The 23,811-nt window shown below is 41.5% G+C and overlaps 1 protein-coding gene across 1 annotated transcript in view; it reads left to right on the top strand.

Moving 5' to 3' along the window:
* Nucleotides 1–23,811, top strand: part of LOC142377139 (guanine nucleotide-binding protein G(i) subunit alpha-2-like) — a 66,214-nt gene that overhangs the window by 36,996 nt on the left and 5,407 nt on the right. Inside the window, exons 2-4 of the mRNA XM_075460951.1 lie at nucleotides 14,675–14,717; nucleotides 17,523–17,664; nucleotides 21,399–21,559. Of these exons, the coding sequence (XP_075317066.1) occupies nucleotides 14,675–14,717; nucleotides 17,523–17,664; nucleotides 21,399–21,559 (346 nt within the window). The remainder of the gene's footprint in view (nucleotides 1–14,674; nucleotides 14,718–17,522; nucleotides 17,665–21,398; nucleotides 21,560–23,811) is intronic.

Genomic DNA, 23,811 nt, shown 5'->3' with positions numbered 1-23,811 from the left:
CGATCATGTATCATTCCTTTGTTGATTGGTTTTACAGCGCACAGTTTAGTCCCTAAGATTTAAAGGCGATCGATAGCGTACTGCCATCAACAGTTTTGATTTTGTCTTTACTTTTTAAACTCATGCAACTTGATTAAAATTGTGGAAGTCTTCAATATATTGTTACTTAAACATCTTCACATCGGAGTCTGTCTGGAATAACAATGTACAAACAAAACAATGTTCAAGAAGCTTCTGATCTTATTTCATTACTGAGCCTGCTGCGATCCACATGCTCTCACCATGCTTCTTCCACAGCTCCTTGCTCATATTGTGACACACCAATCCATAATTCATTCAACCTTTCTCTCTCATTACTCTGTTTGTGGACCTCCACAAATGAATGTGTTTTTTTGCGTCTTGAGTACAAGATTTGTGCAGAGGGGAGGCTGGTAATGGAGCCATATATAATGCATCAGAAGTACATTTTCCTGTTGCTTATGGCACATGATTCAGTAAATGCTCCTGAGCTGAGACCCATCTCACTGCGTGACCCTATATTCTTTCATCTGAACCTGCTGGTGGTTTAAAAAAAAAAAAAAAGGGGGGTGAGGAAAAAAAAACACATCTGTTCTATGATACATTTGCACCATATAGTTGCATTTGTTCTCTTTCTTTCTATATGGTCTTTAAGCTGAAGAGGATGCTCATAGCTTTGCTTGTCTCCTTGAATGATTGATTGAGTGAAGGGGCTTCTGCTGTGATGACACTCGTGGTTTTCTAGGTGACACAAAACGATACAGGATGAGGCTTGACACAGCAGCGGGTGCATTTACTTCATCCCCATATTAATCCGACCGAGACCTTCTTCTTAAAGTGATACTCCGGAGTAGATTCAACCTGGGGTCATTTGAACCGTGATATCCAGCCAAGTAGCCCACCCTTAGTTTTTTCGATATTGGCTGAACATCAGCTGAGTTACTGAGTTATCCCGAATAGCTTCGTACAAGGGTTAATGGATCCTGGTCCGTATCTCCAAAATTACCACACTAAAATCACATGCCATGACACCAAACTTCTACAGTAGTACAAATATGGTCTGTACTCACAAAACGATGCATTTGGAAGTTTGAAAATAGTCCAGGAGTTTATTATTATCAACACAAGCCTGATAGCTTCTCTGCAGCTAAAGCTGCGTCGACGTCACTTCAGGGAGCTGGGAGCTTCAAAGTAAGATGAGGGTTGATCTACTACTGTAGACAACAAAGCAAGGCTGCTCAATTTCTCCATTGATAAAATAATTTCACAACTCAACAACAAAAAAAAATCATGTAGAATATAGCATATACTTTGTTGTCTACAGTAGTAGATCAACCCTCATCTTACTTTGAAGCTCCCAGATCAAGGAAGTGACGTCGACGCAGCTTTAGCTGCAGAGAAGCTATCAGGCTTGTGTTGATAATAATAAACTCCTGGACTATTTTCAAACTTCCAAATGCATCGTTTGGTGAGTACAGACCATATTTGTACTACTGTAGAAGTTTGGTGTCATGGCATGTGATTTTAGTGTGGTAATTTTGGAGATACTGCCAGGATCCATTAACCCTTGTACTAAGCTATTCGGGATAACTCAGTAACTCAGCTGATGTTCAGCCAATATCGAAAAAACTGCGGATGGGCTACTTGGCTGGATGTCACGGTTCAAATGACCCCAGGTTGAATCTACTCCGGAGTATCACTTTAATAAGACACCGCCATGTAAACATTTTCTGATCACCTTAACCCAAAATGGGTCTTTTTTCAAAGTAAGCAACAATCAATTTAAGCTTTTGATGATTTGACTCGGTATCTTCTTATTTTTATTCACGTGCCACACAGGCCTGTCTCGATCATATGAGATTTTTTTTTTTTTTGTCTTTAGTTCCTCTGTTTACCAAATAAACAGTCGGTGAAGTCCATGTTGCTGTTTTAGATGATGGAAAATATTCCTCATTTACTTTAAGAGAAAATACGTCTTTTTAAATAACCAACTGACTGAACTGTGTTTTTATAGGAGAAGTAAAACTTTTTCTGCTGTTATCAGTGATGAGACAACTGTGGCCTGGGAGCCTCCTCTCATCTCTGCTCTGTCAAACGGTTTCAAAGCTACAATTCTGCACTGAAGAAATGAGGCAGAGATACCAAGAGATCAACCCAAGAAAAGCATGAGCAAAAACACCATGATGGCGCAATTTCTAGTAGATTGTGGCTGACTTGGAGTGACATCCAGTTGATCTGAGTTTCATGTTGGGTGTTTACACGTCCGCATTTTTAGTGTTGAAGGTCGTATCATTGATGAGAAGTCATTTATTTGAAACCCTCCAAACGTAACTTCACTCTGGTCCTCCGTCACGGTCTCCAAAGGCTGTCCTACTCTTCTTCTTTTTCTTCTTCTTCTTCTTCAACTTATTCTCACCTCAGTTGATCCTCTCTCCCGTTTCCTATTCATAATGGTTAGCTGTACCACTCATCTCACTGTTCTATTAGTGTCTTCTAAAGAGTCTGATCTATGCTTTCCCTGAGCCTCACTGGCTTTACCTCCGTTATGTGGCACCTTTGTTTTCTGCAGCCCAATCCCAGTTCCTCCCTTTGACCCTACCATTGATTTAGCAAAAGTAAGGTGCCCTTCATATGCATTGTCCATATGCATTGTCAAAAAGGTGCTTGAGAAATATTACATATTGTGCATCACTTTTTTTTCTTCTATCCAGTGAGGAGAAAAAACTGTTGCCAGGGTGAATGATGTGCAAGACGGGGCTCGAAGGTTCCTCAAAAGGCTGAAAATGAGTGCACTGTAATAACAGGCCGCCTTTCTTCCCACTTCAGCTTTACAGCAAATCCCATCCAGAATACTGACACATGACATCCCCTCACTGAGGAGCCTGACACCACCATACTGTCTCCCTAAGGAGGGGCAATTTTTGTCCTAATAGCCAGCCAACCATGTGAAAGTCAAAAGATATGAATTTTTTTTTAATCTTTTGAGTTTTAAGGGAAATTGAGATGAAAGGTTGGAGATTTGGCTCCATCAACTGTTTGATCTGTTGTCAATATTTGAAAAGGTAAGGCAGCATCTGCAGGAAGGTAGAAGTGTCGAGGGAGCTGCCAGCCCGTCAGACGGCCAGCTGCTGTCTTTCTTTTTTTGTCTTTCACACCCTCATCTCCCTCAGCGTCCACGACTAGTGGAAGAAGGACGTCTGTACAGCATCTTTGCCTTCAGGAAGATGCAGCTTGTTGCTTTGTGGCTTTTCAGTGCGTCTTTGACCTGTGATCTGTTGTAAAAACAACATTTTTACAATTTACTGAGTTATACAGCGATAACCTATTTAGACACAGTTTATACTCATTTTAATTTACACGCTTACAAAGACTGTGTCTGTTTCTTTCCTCCTCTGCTCTGCCCTTTATTTTATCAAACTCAAGGTGGTGTATTATTAATGCAGCTCTCCTGTAACTAATGACAGCTGGACTCGCGCAGCTATCACGGGGCACATCAGGTCCCGTTGTTTCATGCTCATGAGTCCACAAACAAAAGGATTGCAGATGCAACTTTTACTTTTGGTTTTCATGACTTTTAGAATTTCTGGTTTTGAATTATTTATCAATTATAACCACAATCAGAGCTTTGCCTCTGAAACCATAACACATGCATAAAAGATGATGTAGCTTTCATACCGATACTGTGTTTCCACAAATCTGGTAAGTACATACAGCAAGAAATATCCTCATGCATGAAACCATGTGCACGGCAGATCACGTGCACATTTCCTTTATGAATCCCAATAAGCATGACATTATTTCTGATAAAGGAGACTGTGCAGAGTGCAAGTGATGCAAGGTTGGCGAGCAGAAATCCTGAGCTGACTACACATGAGGAGAGAGTGGCTGCTATTTTACCATTTAAAAATCCTTATTTATGCATAGTATGCAGTCTGGATAAAGCAACACAATGTAATGATAACTATTGTCATAGATTATGAAGTGGAAACAAGGGAGTCTGTTGCCAGTGAGACGCCACAGTGAGTCCATCCGAGTCGAACAGACTGAGAGGAAAAGAGGAGAACCATCAAAGTGCGTGCAGCATTTCAGTGGCAGCTGACTGTGCATTCCCGCGGGGTGCTGCTGCGTCCCCAGCCTTGATTATGGATGGCTGGCTATTTGGTCAGGTCCTTACAAATGCTGGAGTCAATGAAATGATTAAAACTATTAAAGAGATTTGAGGTACTTGGAGAAACAAGCTGTGCAATGGACAGATGGATCTGTATTATAAAGCCATTCTCATTAAGAGACGACAATAAAAACGTAGAAATGTGAATGGCAACACATGGATTAAAAGAAAACTACATTTAATATAGTACAAGCTGCCCTGTGAAGGACTGACTAGCTGTCCAGGGTGTAACCCGCCTATTGCCTGGTAGGCACCAGCCCTGGAAATACTAAAAGTATGGAAATACTTTTGATTTGAAATATTATCATTGTATGAATTTAAAGAAAATACCAGGATGAATATTTTTATATTGCCATCCTGTCCAAAAATGCCAGGAATGATTTTTTTTTTTTTATTATTATTTATTCTTTTTAGGTTATCTTCCCCAGTTTTAATGTTGAAGACTTTTGTTTGTGACATACATAAAATGCATAAATGCAGCACATATTATATTGCAAGTATTTTTGATCAACCTTTGTGTTTATCTGAATAACCTCAACTCAACTCTGGAACAAAGTCTGATAATAACTGTGATAATTCATCAGCCAAATGCATGAATCAGGCAACCTAAATAAAGAACAAAAACTGTTCGCCCAGGAGAATGCTGACAGTAAGCAAAATAAAAATGCGTTATATCTAGAATTGTACATTTTAAAGGGAAATACTCAGCGATGACACATGGATTTTGGCTCCGTCACTTAGCTCTGGTCTAACCTCTCGTACAATCGGTGCACATACTCGAGGTGCAATCGGCCCATCCCTCTGCCGTGGCAACAGTTGTCACAGTGCTGTCCAGACTAGCTCCTTGCCCGAGGCATTGTGGCCATCTGTTGGACGAGAGTGACACTCTGTCCGTGGCTCTCAATCGGACAAATATGTCTGTGTGTATGTACATATGTGTGTGTGTGTTTTTTCATTCTTGAGCGCACACGTGTTTCTGCAAGCTGCTCCCATTTCCTCCCTGGTTGGCTCTGAGAATAGGAAGTGCCACATGTGTCTCCCAGAGAGCCTCTGGTCTCAAGTCCAGATTGGCACATTTCTCAACATGTAGCTAAGAGGAACAGGCAGCACTGGACCACTTGCGATTGGTGTGTAGGCGGCGAAGGACAGCGGGAGGAAGAGTTTGAGAAATGATGGCAAATGAAATTAATTAGATTGTAGAATAAAGCCAATGAAGCCATGGGCTATCAAGTGATGATGGCTTTTTTTTTGTATGTGTGTCTGTGTGTGTATTAGTGATGTTGGTGTTTGCCAAAAAGCTTAATAAAGTGCAACAATGTTCTGTCTCACTTGAGCAGAGTGTTGAGTTCAGCCAGTTCAGCACTTGCATTGTATCTTCCCACTTCTTCTCGACATCTTTGTTTGAGTTCCCAGTGGTCGCGTTATTTCTTTAATCAACTTATTGCGAAGCGCTTCGTCACTTTGTGTTTCCTGTGACTTAATGGGGAGACTTTGAGAGTTCTAGCGTCTCACTGTGTTGCTTCTTTCAGTCCCAGTGTGTCTCAGGTGGTTGAGAATGAGAAAAGAGACCGTGAGAAGTCTCAACAGAGTGAGAAGTGATGTCTAACAGTCAGACAAGCCCAGCATGCGCTGAACTAGTATTTATCAACACCCTAAGGAAAAGGACGGAAAAATTGTCTCAATTTCTCGACGTGGATAGGGATTTATTTTTATATATATATATATATATATATATTATATATATTTTTTTTTTTTGCCTCACGACACCCAGTGTTCGCCTCTGTTGTCTTCAGAGTCGAACTTTAAATATAAACTGGTGCACACTTGACTTTGAGCCAAACAGCCAAGATATTGATATATTCAAGATATCTGTTTTGAGGTGGGGACAGGTAGGACCAGAGGGCCTCCATTCATTACAGACTATAGCCGCTTTCGGACAGAGCCGTTCGAAGAACGCAGTTATCAGAACTACCCTCCTCGAATTTCGTTCTGATAACTATCCTTCCCCAGCGGAACTGTTTCAGTCTGCATTCGCACATGAGTCGGGACCAGGTCGGGACTGATGCGTCGCGCGCAGCCGTCTGCGTCAGTGACATGTTACGTTAGCCGTTTAGCGCCACATTCGACAACAAAATAAAACAAAACAAAACCCGGTAAAAGTAAGGAGAGGAGAAAAAACACCACAAAGAAGCTAATATGGAGAGCGGGGAGGCCACCGTGTTCATGGTCTGCATGATGGTAATATTAATCATGGACGATCACATCAGGCGTCTAATATCGAGGCTGGAAGAGCTCACAGAGAGAGTCAGGAGACGAAGGATGGAGCGCAGGCGATACTTTTTCATTTCATGAAGGAAGAAAGGAGAGCAGAGTGCCGCAGACAAAGGAGATGACGTGTAAGTTTAACTTATTAAACGCGCGCCGGTTGTGTCTGTGTGGTATGAGGAAACATTTCAGCCGTGACAGCATGACATGGGGCGTAGCTACCGACCACCAAACACCTCCGTCAGATTCGTTTTATAGAACCATGAAAAGACCCGACCTCGGAGAAGGAGCTAAATGGTTATAGGAACTAAGGGAGATAGCCCCGAGTTCCTGTATGTCCGAATGCGGGAGAAAACGGCCCCGCGGATTAAAAGGTTATTAGAACTGCCAAAGGTTCCTACAGTCCGAAAGCGGCTTAAGTGGACAGATAAGCTGGACATGAAGAAAGAATTTGTGTCAAAATATGGGAATAGTCTTTCTCTCTCTCTGGAGTTTTAATACACATTTCAGTGATATGTTTATGTGCATCAAGGTTCAATATGGCTACCTAACACAATCACAGCCTAGCCCAATTGCACAACAAATATTTTGGATACATTGAGAAGCTTGTGGAAGCCGTTTCTAAGGGAGCGGTAGCGTTAAACGACACTGAACAACCATATCTACAGAGTGAGCGCACAGCGCTACAGACCCCCTGTATGCTTGTTAATGCAATGCAGCAAAAAAGACCTGCATGAAAAACTTCAAATGTTTAGTATGAATGTATTATACCAGAGAAATTTGAGCTGATGACAAACTGTTGTATAATTCTACTTTTTCTGTTTCTTCCTATGGTGCAGTCGTACTAGATTAGTGGTAGTGGTGCCACTGACTGCCACCTTGGTGCTGCAAACCCAAGAAATCTCTTCCTCCGAGTTGATGAGTTTTATGTTTCATTCGGCTTGAATTTAGAATCTGCTCACAGTGAGAATGGCGGGGCTAATCAAATTGGTTAAAGCTCGGCAAAAATGAAGTTTGTCGGATGTTAAAACTTAAGTACCTGCAGTTAAATGGTTTATGTCATTGAACCGTAGCAGCGGAAGTGAAAGAAAACAGTGGAGAACAAACAAAAACCATAGCGACTGCAACAAATATGCAGAATGAGCACCTTCAGCCCAAATTATTGGAGATTTATGTAGTAATTGCGATGGGCCTCGTAACGCCGACCTATAGGTTTGTACATTTTACCAATAGTGTATTTGTGGCTCTGATGTTGAAGTCTGTCACTGTGCTTATGATGTGGAACATCCTACAGCTGGTGTATGAAGTTGTCCACCACAGAATGTGATTCATCCAAAGGCCGGTTAGCTTAAAACCTCTGAAGCGATTCAACAGTTCCATCATTGTCATCCACCTCCCCCAAATCACTGAGTCCTTTCATCTCTGAAGTTCAAACTGATTAAGATGATACTTTGGACATTTAAGATTAAAAAACAAACAAAACAAAAAAACATTTTTGTACCACAAATGGATAGAAAGTGATTATCTTAACTTCCCAGTGTTGAGAGTGGAGTTGGTGACATCAGATCTGATGGATCTATTGATTTTTACCCTCTGGGCCGCTTTGGCACCCAGCCCAAACAGGCACAATGTAAAACAGGAAGAGAGGCACCAGTCTTGTTCGAATATTTTCTTTTTCTTAGATTTCTTGTCATCAATTGCTGATGGACAGATGGACAACATTTCTCACCCCAAACCTTCTGCACAGATTCAAATATGGATCTGCTCTATAAAAAAAAAAAATTAAAAAATGTCATTCACTCCACTGATAAAATCCTCATCAGGCATGCTTCCTGATATCCTTATTTTTCCAGAAATATCCTTGATTATCAGGTTTTCCCTGACATCAGTGTTTGTGAATTACCTTCAAATCCTGTTGTCATAGGCTGAGGAAATCTTAGGCTCTTTAAGGAAACCAAGAGTATAAAGTCATAAAGACTACTTTGGAACTCTTAAAATGCACCAAAATGGAATACATCTTGACTCCTAAGTGCGTATTTTCTGCACTCATTTCACGGTGCAACATGGTCCTCCCATAAATGATGAGATTTGACTTCTTCCATCGTGTTCCCTCGAGCATTTTCTCTTCCTAGTGTCTCTGTGAAGAGATAGCCTTTGGCTTGCGGAGGCAGTTGTCCTGCTGCTTGAAAAGAAGCAGAGCGGTGTGAATAACTTGTGAGCTTATAGCGCTGATTCTAATGGTCCAGGCCTAAACACCAACAGCGGGCCTGTGTTCTCAGCCAGTAGGGACCCACACTGCTGCCTTTGTGTCCTGCTCCCAGTCCTACCAGGACAGGTCGCACTTGCCCCAAACACATGCACATCTATTCACACACGTAGTAAAAGCCTTAATGCCCCGGGGGGGGGGGGCTGTTCTTTGAAACATTTACATTGGAAAGTCTTAATGCATAAAACTGGATGGTCCCCCTTTTTTTTTTTTCCACCCCCATATATGTCTAGACTTGTCCATGTCGTCTTGCTTGACTGAGTTGCTAAACTCTGGAGACGTCGGAGCATGACAGGAATTCCCACAGAAGAGCTGGCTGGCACATTTTCTCTCCCTGTCATGTTTCATCACTGGTCAGCTGTTGGAGTTGATGGAGCTTTGTCAGTTTGTCCCTCGGATTGTATAATAAAGTTTTAAAACCTAAGTAGAGCATATGTTAGCTGTTGAAAGAAAAGTGAGTATGCCAGCATTGTGGGTGTATCCAAACTTTTTGTTGGTTCTTAATATTGAAGCTGTTGGTCCTGTTTGTTTGTTTCTTTTAGATTTGATCAGTAAACCAGGTATCAGAATCATGCCCAGTTGGAAGCAGATTATGCCAAAAGGCCAATTAAAGCTTGTATCACCCAAGAGGAATTCTAAGCTTTTGACAGAAACGGCTGTGCTATATGCCATTTATCATGTCTTCCGTGCCAATACATATGTGGTTTCAGCTGACTCGAATTAAGAACACTTAGTGAAGTTATTAATGTTACTAAGGCAAAGTTCTGCAAAGGGTTTAGCACTGAAACACTAGCTGCTGGAGCAAACAAAATACAACTGGAGAGCGGTAGAAGTAAAGAAATCTCCCAAGTGTCCTTTGTTCCGCATTAAGCAAACGGGCTGCTTACTGGGGATCAGCCACTGATGAACCAGAACACTTGCACAGAGAGCTGTGTTTGGGCACAAAGCACAGAAAACAGAATCAGTGGGTCTCATGATGCCTATACGTCATATAAATCAGTAATTTGCCTCATGAACTTTGTTAGTTAGATTAATGAACCCAGCAGATACTATGAGGCCACAGCACTTTATTTTTTCTTCTTGAATTAATGACTAAAAAGGATCAATGTAATCTTTCCTATAGCAGTTTGTGCTTCTGTTTCTATTAGCATATCTAATGTGTGAAGTCGGTGCATCCAAGAAGGAGCCCATTCGCCCATTGTAATTGTCATGTGACCAGCTTCAGCCTGCTGCAGCTGGACTCCAGTTAATCTTGTGGGCTCCCTGGCACTGGTGTCCCTGGCACATTCTGTGTCGGTCCCACCAGTCACATTGTTACCCATCAGTAATCAAACAATATCCTGAGTCTTGCTGAGAGATTTGCAAATTCCCTGCTGCTTTTCCTAGTACTACACATCCTCATGCTACTACTGGCGGTTTTCCAAGACACATAAGTGACCGTTTGATCTACAAATTCCTCCTCATTTTGTCAATTTTCAACACCTATGTGCCAACTTATCTAATTGAAATTAAGTTGGAGACTCGATTGGCAGCAGTCTGTGTCCACACTCTTTGTCCTTTTGAGTCGGAGTCGACCACGACTGCCGTACATGTTGCCCTGTTACTTGGCAGTGGCCAGTGTTGAATTTCCTGGAAACACAACGTTCTCTCATCTGCCTTTTGCACAAGTAGTGCGATTCCTTTTTGCTGCTTTCAAAAATGTAAATTAAATGCATTAGAGTTTCTTTTATTTTAACTTAAGTTGTCATGTTAGTTCTGTTTGCTTTTAGAGAGGATTTATTTATTTATTTATTTTTTTTTTGGTGTAGTGTTGATGCTGAATGTAGCTAAAAGGACTCTTAGTCTATCACTTGGTTTGTAATTGTGTCTTGTGATGACTTTTTGCCATGATCTCTAGTCACCAGAGAGTGTTGTTTTGCAATGTACATGTTGAAATCGTGTGCGTTTGTGTGTCGGTGCTGCTTTTACTATCCAAGGTCCCTGAGAGTTACGGTGATAATGCAGCTTTAGCCACAGTGGGCAGTGTGAATGTGACAGAATTATTGGTGTCAGTCCAGCTGCCATCATCACAAATGGGGAAAATTCAGGCTGAGTTACTGTCACAATGTTTCCTCCCAGAACCTTGCGTTAATGGCTCGAGACGTTTATGCTTCATTTTGCTTTGTCGGCGGTTGCGTGTGCTGCGTGGCGATTCACCGCCAGGACAGTAGGTGGAGCAGAGGGTTTTTTTCAATGACAAGCCTACAACGATGAAAGGAAATTCACTGCCAGGACCTCTTCGGCAAGTCTCTCTTCGAGTGGATTCATGCTTCTTCTTCTTCTTCTTCTTCGCTTTGTACCTTGGCATTTGAAAACAGCGGTCTTTTATTAGGGGATGAAACCAGAAGATGAACACGCCGCCAAATGTGATATAGATAGTGGCTTGCGCTCGCGTCTTGCGTGAAGTAGAAAATTGAGGTGACACACGCAACCGCGCAAGGGCTTGCGTTGCGTCTTGCGTCACCGACCATAAATCAGGCTTTAAGGGAACAGCTTGCTATCGTTTAATCATTTAAGTGTTGTCATCAAGGTAAGTGCCAAACATTGCCACTCACCTCTAATTGTTGGCAGCCTCAGGTTCTCTGGGCAAACTCCAAAGGGCATGTTTACTACTTTTAGGAGAGTCTGTGTGGGTGTAAGAGCAAACCCTGCTACTTCAGCCATGGTCGGTCAGATTCAGCAATGGTTGTAAGGCAAGGCAAGGCAAGGCAAGGCAAGGCAAGGCAAGGCAAGGCAAGGCATCTTTATTTATATAGCGCATTTCATACCACAGGCAACTCAATGTGCTTTACATAAAGACAAGGCATTTAAAAGAACAGCATAAAGCAGCAATTTAAAGAGGGAAAAAAAAATAGAATAAAAATTAAAAACACAGTTAAAAGCAATCAAAGAAGAGGGGACAAAGAAAGATATAAACTCAACCATACGCACACCGAAAGAGAAATGTTTTTTAACCTGGATTTAAAAGTGCTCACAGTTGGGGCTGATTTCAGTTCTGCTGGTAGTTTGTTCCAGTTGTGTGCAGCATAACAGCTAAAAGCTGCTTCACCGTGTCCAGTTTGAACTCTGGGCTCCACTATCTGACCTGAGTCAGCAGATCTCAGAGCTCTGCTGGGTTTATACTCTGCTAGCATGTCATTCATGTATTCTGGACCTAAACCATTCTGTGATTTGTAGACGAGTAGCAGAACTTTAAAATCTATTCTGTATCTGACCGGGAGCCAATGTAAAGACTTGAGAACTGGGGTGATGTGATCTGATCTCTTTGTTCTGGTTAAAACTCGGGCTGCAGCGTTCTGAATGAGCTGCAGCTGTTTGAGACTCTTTTCGGGGAGTCCAGTCAGAAGACCGTTACAGTAGTCAAGTTTGCTGGAGATGAAAGCATGAATCAGCTTCTCCTGATCTGTTTGGGACATGAAACCCTTAATTCTGGATATGTTCTTAAGTTGATAAAAGGCTGATTTGGTGACTGATTTGATATGATAGTTGAAGGTCAGGTCTGAGTCTATCAGCATGCCGAGGTTCCGGACTTGGTCTTTAGTTTCGAGAGACAGTGACTCAAGATGTTTACTGACAGCAAACCTCTTCTCTTTGTTGCCAAACACAATGACCTCAGTTTGTTCTTGATTTAACTGAAGGAAATTTTGGTTCATCCACTTTTTGACTTGCTCTAAGCAGTCGCACAATGACTCTATAGGACTGCAGTCATCTGGAGACAGTGTGAGATATATCTGTGTGTCATCTGCATAGCTGTGGTAGTTGACTTTAGAGTTCTTCAGAATTTGACCCAGAGGCAGCATGTATAGAGTGAACAGAAGGGGTCCAAGAACTGACCCCTGAGGAACTCCACATGTCATAGCCACTCGATCAGATTGATTACTTCCAATAGTCACAAAATAACTCCGCTCCTCCAAGTAGGACCTGAACCATTCTAGGACTGTCCCGCTGAGTCCTGCCCAGGTTTCTAACCTGTTCAGCAGTATACTGTGATCCACAGTGTCAAATGCAGCACTAAGATCCAACAGGACCAGAACTGACACCTTGCATGAGTCAGTGTTCAACCTTATGTCATTTAACACTTTAATAAGAGCCGTTTCTGTACTGTGGTGAGGTCGGAAGCCTGACTGAAATTTGTCAAGGATTCCACTGGAGTTCAAGAAGTTACTGAGTTGATTAAAAACCACTTTCTCAACAATCTTGGCTATAAAAGGAAGATTTGAGATGGGTCTGTAGTTGGTTAAAATGGAAGCATCCAATGTTGTCTTTATGAGTGGCTTGATGGCAGCTACTTTTAAGGGTTTAGGAAACGTGCCTGATTGAAGTGAGCAGTTTATTATTTGTTGCAAATCTGTTTGGACAGAGCTTACAATAGTTTTAAAGAAGTCAGATGGCTTTGTGTCAAGACAGGATGTTGATGGTTGTAGAAGTGTGATGCCCTCCTCTTTGTTTTTGGTGCGAGCTTAAATGGTCTCAAGTATTTAAATCCCATATTACAACACATTTGTATTTTTAATGCTTCAGTCTAAGCGACATTTAAATGGATTAAATTTTACATGACTTGTGTGTGAGGTTGGCTTTACAGTCACACCAGTGACGTGGGTTTAACCAGCTGAAATACAACAGAAAAGTTTATAATGGTATGCATGATTTATTAATGGCTGAGTATTCTATCTGTATTCGGGCAAAATAACCACATTTAAATGGAGCGCACTTTGTCCATTTCTTTCGAATCAGCCAGCATCTTAATTGTTCTCCTTTTCTTAAACGGGAAATCCGTTTCCAGTGTTCCCTTCACGCTCAGTGCTGTGAGCCAGGCGGAGCTTTTCTTTCTCTCCCTCCTTCTCCGTTTTAACAATGTGGCCCACAACCTGAGCAGCAGCATAAGTTCGAGCCAAATCATGGTATGTTTTGTAAATCTTTATCGGTGCGGGAAGTCGGAACTTCCCAAACATGAGGCTGTTGTAACAGTTAGACTGTCACAATGTGTCTGCGTGTTTGAACAGAAACTCCTTTTCCCCTCGTTGTTCACTCAGACTGCTGAGACTGGGCCTTTTTCTTCTTTTCTTCCTTTTACATTTTGTAGCAATTATGAACTTCTATTCAACTTCAGTAACACCCCTGCACTGTCGTAATCTTTGACTTTTGTCATTTCAAGGCTAGATACGTTTCGGTTTATTAGCCAATCTGAACTCCTGTTCCACAGAAGAGTCGGATCTGACAGCTGTCTGTGGAAAATTTCTGGCCTTTTGCTGCCCAGAGGCTTCACTGTGCATGTGCGTGCTTCATGCTGCGTAGTTGTGTATTTTGAGGGTCATCCCGGAAAGACTTCACCCCAGGCTAGTACGAATGGAGGCTGTACTGACAGGCACCCCTGGGTGTGTGTGTGTGTGTGTGTGTGTGTGTGTGTGTGTGTGTGTGTGTGTTGATTCCTTGTGGTAGGCGAGCTCTCTCCAGTGGCCTCAGGCTGTTAGAATAAACACAGCAGATGATAAGAAAGCCCATATGCTGTCAGTACGATATGTGTCCATTAAAACATTGACCACAATAAACTAACTTGTCTTGAAAGAATAAAAGGGGAGATTCTGGTCGTGGGTTTGTGTTCATTCAGGTATTGCAAATGTCTGGCATGTTCCTGCTGTGAAATTAAGGCAACACTGTACTGCCCTCAGATTTCAGACTATAGATTCAGCTGGCTGGCTTTTAGCTAAAGTAGCTGAATTCTGCAGGTAAGCAGTGAGGGAGAACAGGAGACTGGTCAGGATGAAAATGATCTGAAGCCAAAGCTCTTAGTTGTAGGAAGGGGTGGGGGGAGTGAGACAAGAGTTCACATGTGAGACATCCTTGCTGGCAGCCTGTTTACATTTTTCTGCTAACGGGAGCGTATTTTTAACCTCTGCCTGTTTTTGTTCTCTCTGCAGGTGCTGGAGAGTCAGGGAAGAGCACCATTGTGAAGCAGATGAAGTGAGTGACTACTCATTGTTTTGCTTTTCCTCCCATCATGAATGCCAGCGTAATGTTTTAACAGATCTAGTAATTATATAATTGGGTTTCTGGATCCTTGCCACTATTTATGTCTGAGCAGTTTGTATTGCATAAATGTCTGAAGCACTTATTTCCAGTACAGACAAAAATCCCATTGCATAAACTGTGTTTCCACGTACGTTTATGCACATTCTTCAAGTGAAACTTTGTCCTTGGCTGAATTAGAAACGCAGTGAATCAATAAATATTTCTGCAAAAATAATCCATTTCTATGTGAATAGATCTAAAATAGTCCAATTTTCACACTTAAGTGATATTGAGAGAATTGGTCTGAGTAAGGCACAGTGCCAAACATCGATGAATAAAACAGTCACCAGGAATATCAATTTTGGCTTTAAAATCATTTGAAAATGAGTGCTCGGTGTTCTTTGCTCTGAGATGCTGGCGGCGCGTGTCCCTGAGTCTGTTTTAACCAAACCAAACGGCTCAGATGTGAAGCCACAAACGAACACTGAAGCCCAAAAGTACTTTGCTCTCTCTCACAGTTGTGGATGAAGTTACCAGCAGGGTTTGAACTATGCAACTTACACTCACTTGTGGCCATGTTCTGCTGATGATGCAACACCAGATATCAGCCTGATGTGAAACATTGTAGACACGAGCGGGACAGGGAGAGAATAGAGACGCAGTACTACTAATCTGAGCTGAGTCCTGGAAATCCACTGTCTGATGGTGTCGGTGATCTCCAGCTCCTCATCACTACGGCTCTGCACAGAATCAGTCCAATGAGTGTCTACTTACTGTAGTTACTCTATTATGTGTTACTACATTCTGCCGTGCAGATGTGTAGCCCTCTAACCTTTGCAGTGGCTCTTTACAAAATGAATCCACAGTGTGTAACTGTAGTAATTACCAGCACATACTGTCTCCTAACAACTGCACAACAACATTGTTAACATAGATCTTCAGTCCAATGAGCATAAATAAATCTTATTGAAAGAGGAGATGTGTGGCCTACTTACATCTTGGGCCCCACTTGTTAGATTTGCTTTTCACAAAATGAATCTAATTCGTTTTCGTCTCAGAACTCCTCAGCAATTTCCGCTGATGACCCAGTTTCTAGCATCCAGGACAGATGCATTTGTGTAATGAAGGCTGAGTAGTTAGCTAGATAGTAGTCAGATACACAGCTAGATGACATAATTGGCTAGTTTCAGGCTAATGCGTTGTAGACCCATTCATAACAATGGAGTGTTGGGATGGTGTTGACTTAAATATGTTACTCTATTGCGTCATGGAGTCTATTTCCAACTCATCCACAAAATATTGGACAGAAAATTGATTTGGAGGAAAAAAGACAACAACAGGAAAAAACTGTTCAACAGTCAGTGCAGCATGGTTTTCAGAGTGCAGCAACCTTTCGTGGCTCTTATAACTACTGGAAGCAGTTGACCTGTTTTAATTGTGTCTGCACCACAGGAACTGTGGCTGATTGTACATCCCAGAAGATACTTTTTAGCTTCTACTTCAGAGTTTTTGTGAGGGGAACTGTGTGTGAAGCGGGTCTTCTGTGATTTGTCCAAGTCACATAAGTCTACAGTGATTAGTTGATTGGACATGTGGAACATCGATAATGTACTTGAACTATCAGAAGTGCAAAGTTAAGGACTTTGGCAAATTTGGTTGGTTTGTAGATCACCTTTATCTGGTAATTTATAAACCTCTTTACTCTGAATTTTTAATCATAAACTGTAAGGTGTTGATGCAGAATTCTTCCACACTGATCTCTTGGCTTTGTAAGTTGCTTTTTTTTGGTTTTGCTGTTGACCTGTATTTGGCCAATTTCTGAAAGGTTTAGCTTTTTCACTATTTGGGTGTACTCCAAAGTCACCATAATCTGTGCAGCATTGTACTATGATATGGATTTAGAGGCAAATAACAAAGTATTTTCTTTTACATAAATAATTTCCAAAGACTGTTAACTAGTAAGCTACCGAAGCAAATTGTAGTTTAAACTGAATAAATAAAACAAATGATAAAATGAATTACGACTGTCGTAATAATGGTGTTAACATTTAAAAAAAAAAAAACAACAAACTAGTAAATGTACATTTACAGTTGTGCATTTGGTGAAATAAGAGAGATACAAGTGGCTGATTCGGGTGATGATGCTTCACAGATAATTTGTATTGTTTGTAAGAGGGTGAAAACACCACAGGCTTTCAGTCATTTTGGCCGTGCCTCACTGTGCTTCACAGGGAGCTCGCTTGAATTTGAATTAGTTCCCATTCAGCCCACCACACAACCTCTGAACACTTTTGGCTGTGACACACCGAGGGGAGATGGTTCAGTTTGGTTTCCATCCCAGCAGCTTCTTTCTCAGCCTCGTGCTTTTTCAAACCCCCTCTCTCTTACTTTTCATGTCCACGCCTCAATAAGGAAAGTTGAGATTTGTTTTAGCATCTTCGAGCAAAAGACACAAAAACTTGAATTGCGTCTCGTTTGTCCACCTAGCAGTGCTTGTGCAGAACTTGATGTTTCTTAAATGATTGATATCAGTTAAATGATGACTCGAAATTTTGACAAAATGGTCGAAAAGATGATTGAGAGAGAACCAGTTAAGATGCCTCATTTGTTTGGCATTTAATAGCATCGATGTTTCATACATACTTGACTAAACTTCAAACTTGACATGAATTGTGCTGAGGTTGTTGTCTTTTTTTTTTTTTCTTTTTTTTTTCTTTTTTTTTTGACATCCCCCTACTTCTCTTTGAACTTTTCCAGGATTATTCACGAGGATGGCTACTCAGAAGAGGAGTGTAAGCAGTACAGAGCGGTTGTCTACAGTAACACAATTCAGTCCATTATGGCCATCATCAAAGCCATGGCCAATCTCAAGATTGTCTACGAGGATGCTGCCAGAGCGGTAGGTCTCATTCTCTGTGACTGCGAGGCATGAATGAAATGATATTGGGAATGTTACCGCCTGAAGAATGTGTGGGGCTCCTCTTATCAATATTTTTGTTTGTTTGTTTTCTTTTTTTAATTCAGGCATAGGTTTACGTGCTTCACCATTCCCATGTCATTTGAACTCAGTTTGAACTGTTTCAGTGGCTGAATGCTGAATTATTTACCAACAAACCTACAGTGAACTTGCTAAGGGACAGTTCACTAAAGCTGCACTCAGTTCACTCATTTTGGAGGAAAAGAAAACAAAAAAAAAACTCAACAAACTTTTAACCTACCTTTGTCTTAACCGCTCAAATTTATCCGAGAGGATCTGAGGCAGCAGAACTTGTGCCGATCTCTTAAATAAGGAGTGATCATTTCTACTGGGAATGTGAACCCTCAGGAGCTGCTGCTGAAGATGACATTTGTAAAGACGTGCGTTTCCTGACCTCGCATAAGTCAAAGTGTGTCTGCTAAAGCAGCCCGTAAACAGCCACCTTTCAGTGGGGCCCCACCCAGGAAGTGGATAAGATCGCAGAAATGAAAGTCAGGCGTTACTCATGAGAAGAGATGAAGAGAAAATTGCATTCCTTCCTCTTATGTTTCACCACCGTGATTCATGTACTCCATTTTCGGAGTTTTATCTAACAGCGATGAAGTTTATTAAAAAATGTGTTTGTAGTTTTGTTGGCCTTCCTTCTCCGCTGTCAGAAAAACTCCACCAGATGTCACACATTTCTACTTGCCTTGTTTGTTTCTCAGGCTTTTAATTCATGCCAAGGTTACTTAAAGTATGCAAGCAAGGTTACGCAGATTTTAGTTAAATGTGAAAAGAGCCTTTTGCCTGCACAGTGTGTGTCAGGATTGACTCTGCATGGCAGATTCTGTAGGATAGATTCTAAAGTTTCACAAATTCCTGCGTTTGCTTTGCACCTTCTCCCCTTGGGGGCTTTGAGCTTTGAGCATTTCATATACCTGATTTTAAAAGAAAAGGTAACAACGAGAGGGAATAGCTCTTATTCAACTGTATTATATAATCAGCGTGTCCCAGAACTGCCTTGTCCCATCTTTTCATTTGTGTGTTAAGAATACACTGTCATGTCTGGCAGGAAATGAAGGCATGACTATGTATGCAAGGTCCCCAAATAGTTCTCAAATAGCACCTGGTAGTCCTATTGACTTACCAGTAATGATAGCTTTTCTTCAATTGTCTAGATGGCTCATAAAGACTTCCACCAAAACCTGAGAACTTCTTGTGACTCATAATCACCTAATTTCAGGTCAGATTTGCTGACACGTTCGTGTCTGTACTGCATGTCTGTTTTAAATACTCTTTTGATTTTTTTTCTTTTTTTCTTCTCCAAGATCTCTTTCACTTTTTAAGCCTCTTCAGTTTTCTAGTCCTGACATATTTATGTGGGATGTTAACTTTAACAGAGACTGGGAGTGTCCGTGCAATGTTACAGTTCCAGGTTTTATTATGATCTTTATCTTGCCTGTTCTTTGGCCTGTTTAAAGTGATACTCTGGAGTAGATTCAACCTGGGGTCATTTGAACCGTGATATCCAGCCAAGTAGCCCACCCGCAGTTTTTTCGATATTGGCTGAACATCAGCTGAGTTACTGAGTTATCCCGAATAGCTTCGTACAAGGGTTAATGGATCCTGGTCCGTATCTCCAAAATTACCACACTAAAATCACATGCCATGACACCAAACTTCTACAGTAGTACAAATATGGTCTGTACTCACAAAACAATGCATTTGGAAGTTTGAAAATAGTCCAGGAGTTTATTATTATCAACACAAGTCTGATAGCTTCTCTGCTGCTAAAGCTGCGTCGACGTCACTTCAGGGAGCTGGGAGCTTCAATGTAAGATGAAGGTTGATCTACTACTGTAGACAACAAAGCAAGGCTGCTCAATTTCTCCATTGATCAAATAATTTCACAACTCTACAACATAAAAAATTCATAAAAAAACATGTAGAATATAGCATATACTTTGTTGTCTACAGTAGTAGATCAACCCTCATCTTACTTTGAAGCTCCCAGCTCCCTGAAGTGACGTCGACGCAGCTTTAGCAGCAGAGAAGCTATCAGGCTTGTGTTGATAATAATAAACTACTGGACTATTTTCAAACTTCCAAATGCATCGTTTTGTGAGTACAGACCATATTTGTCCTACTGTAGAAGTTTGGTGTCATGGCATGTGATTTTAGTGTGGTAATTTTGGAGATACGGACCAGGATCCATTAACCCTTGTACGAAGCTATTCGGGATAACTCAGTAACTCAGCTGATGTTCAGCCAATATCGAAAAAAATGCGGGTGGGCTACTTGGCTGGATGTCACGGTTCAAATGACCCCAGGTTGAATCTACTCCAGAGTATCACTTTAAGGAGAGACGATACAGCCATAGACTGTATGAAAGGGCCCCGGTGTTCTTCTTCATTGTGTTCTGAATCCAGGAAGGAACAGTTTATCACTCATTTGAATGACCACCTTATTGTGTACAGTAAAGAGTACCATGTAGAGCGCTACCTGTGCTTCACCTACTGGGACCAACCCCTGAGATGGACTCAGATAATGGTTAACCAATTCATGGAAGTCTGCCCTCAGTAGCCAGTGTCAAAAGTTTATGTAAGTCATTGTCCAGTGTTAAACATAGAGGGACAAGGGTCCAATGCTGCTAGTCAGTGAGCTGTTGCGACATTTTGATTATATTCACATTATTGTACAAAATGCTTTCAGTTTTTTTTTTAGTTTTTTTTTTTTATAAATATTCCATCCAGCTGGTGTTTGTCTTGGCTAAGCAGCAGCTTAGGTAGTTTAAAAGGGGGAAGAATTAACCTGAAAGCCGTGTGTGTGTAAAGCAAACATTGCTTGCGGTTTAAGTAACGTTCCTTTAACTCGAATGTCCAAGGTTACAAAAAGAGTCTTTGCAGCATGACTTATCAAGAGGCAGAGCAACATTCACGTAAACTCCCTGCTGACTCATCACATGTGCAATGGCTTCATGTTAGGTCATTTGATTGCACCCTGATTGTTCTTGTCATTCAAAAAAGTTGGACACATGATTTAATCACATTTTATTTGCTTGTCTGTTCCTTCCCCTTTCATACTATGGAGTGTGTGCGGATGCAGGAACTTCAAATAAGAAGAAAGAACAACGTGCAGCGTTTTTTTTTTCTTTTTTTCTTCTTCTTGACAAATTGACCAGATTTTTCCAGCTACCCAGTTTCAGAATCAGCTAGGCAGATGTTTGCATTCTTTAAAAGGGGAATGACACACGGATGGCTTGAATTTGGTGAAGCAGCACTCTGATAATCGCTGAGCCCATCCGATTTATTTTGGGAAAATAAGTTTGAGCAGTCTAAGGAATTTGCTGCTCTGTTTTTCTTTTCTTTTTGATAGTTGGTTCCATAGTAGATCGTGAAGGGGACTTTGCAGTTAGAAGGAATGAATAGTCATTGAAGTTTTGTAGCTTAGTCTTTTTTTTTTTTTTAAACAGTTCCGAACTATTAGCATCTCACAAAATGCAGTCTGGTCCTCCACTTGCCCTTTAGAGAGAAAGTCCTATGCAATACATCCTCGTCCTCATCACCTCGCTGCATTATAAAGAAAACATATATTAACTTATAAAACTGTTTTATTCTGTAAGATTCTTGTTACTATCGACACAAATATGTGCGTGTGTGTTTGTCTTCTCTCAGGACGATTCCCGCCAGCTGTTTGCGCTGTCTGCATCTGCAGAGGAGCAGGGTACCCTGCCAGAGGACTTAGCTAACATCATCCAACGACTGTGGGCGGACGGTGGCGTCCAGAGCTGCTTCACACGGGCCCGGGAGTACCAGCTGAATGACTCTGCAGCCTAGTGAGTTACCAGCAGGATTGTTTAGTCTCAACATAGCTGTGTAAAATTTTCACTAACTAGACTTTCATTATCTCCAGAAAAGTCATTTTGATCTACACATCACCGCTACAAATCTGTTTTTTTTTTTTTTTTTTTTCTGTGAATAATTGAGGGTCACTTTGACTGTTACTATAAGGAGTCGTTGGACTTTATTAGCCACTTTAATTTAGTCTGGGATGATCCAATGTACAGTGTGCTGATCATAAAACAACAAACATTGAAACTTCCCAGCTTTTAGAGAATTGAACCAGCTCTTTTTACAGCTGTCACTTTAATACTTCTGTGTCAGTCCACTCGGTTAAAAAGCTGCTTCTGTCTTCTTTTTTTTCTTTTAAAAACAATTTTTTTTTTTACAATCGCAGCTTAAAGGGATAGTTCGCCTCTTTTGACATGAAGCTGTATGACATCCCATAGTAGCAATATTATTTCTGAACATTTTCTTACCCCCCGCTGCGTCCTGTGAGCCGAGTTCCAGCCTCGTTTTGGCATTGACAAAGGTAGTCCGGCTAGTTGGCTGGGGTCGCGAAAAAAAAGCGTTTTGCTTCTCAAACAATATGGGTTCAAAAGAGTAATACATTTGCATCACAAAATCGTTGTCCAGGAAAAAGTCAGACCTCGCATCGCTTGGTGCTATTTTCTCTCTACCTTCGTATCACCTTTGTCAACGCTAAAACGAGGCTGGAACTCTGCTCACAGGACACAGCAGGGGGTAAGAAAATGTTCATAAATAATAATGCTAGTATGGGATGTCATACAAGAGGCGAACTATCCCCTTTAAGCATTCATAAATAATGAAGACACAAATGTTTTGTCTTGCAAGTGGATTTGCCTTTAAAGACCGGTTGTGTTGCTTATCTGCAGCGGCAATCCAGTCTGTCTCAGTCTCTCTGTGAAGGTCTTAATTACCTCAATGACCCTCTTCTATTGAGTGCTCCATTTGCTGGCCACATGGTTCTCATCTACCAGTGTAATAACGGCGAGAGCTTGAGGCAAATGTGAGACACTCTGGTAAGAGGTGAGAGGTGGTTATCTCTCTAACCCCTCAGGGATGCACTGCTGCTCCGATATGAAAGTCTAGAAAATACAAAGCCCTGTTCACCACCATCTGCCTACAAGCTGCAACAGGAATAAATTGCTCTGATTGGTGTCTGATAATTCAAGGCCTTTGATAATACTATGACACCTCCAGATTGTGCTGTAAGCCATCGGGGGAGTGTTAAGGGTTTCACAAATGGCTGCTCTGCAGTCGAGGCAGTATTTAACTCCTTGGGAGAGTGACATTGCTTTGCGTTTGTGTTGGCTTGTGTAATCGCAGCTCCTCCACCTCTGCTTCTCAGCTGTTGTTAAAGCTGAGGGGACCTGGAAACACACTGTGAAAACAGTTGGGAGGCTGGACAATGTGTAGTGTTTAATCCGGAGCTAGCGAGGTTGATATAAAGGAGGACAACACGAGTCTCTCACTGGACCCTAAACCAATGTCGGAGCACCTGAAGAGAGCCAGAGAAAGGAAGGGAAAGATAAAGTGTGAGAGAAGGAAGAGTCATGCCTCCTATTACCACTGCGATAATCTCCCACTAATCTTTACTCGTACTGTGATTGTACTTTGTGCTGCAGATTTAGCCCGCTTCAGTCCTGTCTCTCAGTGTTGTTTACACGACAACCGTATTAAACATGCTCCTATCGTGCCAGTATCTTACGCATAACCATTCTTTTTCCTTTGAGCCTCTGTCACTCTGAGGTTGAGAACCACGTTCTATATCTCTTAAGGGCTTATGAACACAATGACCCAATCAAACGCCGGGAAGTCTGGCGTGTGCTCTACGAAAGCAGCCTAAAGCTCTCTCTGTGGGGAGTGGGACTATGATTAAACTGTCACACACGTGGTATGAAGTAGTAGTATGAAGATTCAAATATTTGCACTTGGGCTGTGGTGTGCCTGGGATTACATAGTACCAAGGTTTGTTTGTTTAGTTTTTTTTTTTTCATTTGTGCACTTTTTTTCTGCTGCTGCATGCTGTGTCAAAAGACCGAGGTGAACTATGGTTGCCCTCCAGCCTTTTGTGTTGAATCATAGCGAATTAGTTGAACTGAAGTTAGCCTTTTCATATGCAGGAGCTCAAAAGAGTATTGTCTCAGTATTCTGTGGGTAAATTTAGTTTCCGTCTCTTCCAGAGCGTAAGCCTGTGATTGTTTGTCAGAAAACACTACAGATA

This window comes from Odontesthes bonariensis, chromosome 3, assembly GCF_027942865.1.
Source record: "Odontesthes bonariensis isolate fOdoBon6 chromosome 3, fOdoBon6.hap1, whole genome shotgun sequence".
Classification (NCBI taxonomy): Eukaryota; Metazoa; Chordata; class Actinopteri; order Atheriniformes; family Atherinopsidae; genus Odontesthes; species Odontesthes bonariensis.
This window is presented reverse-complemented; position numbering and strand designations above follow the sequence as displayed.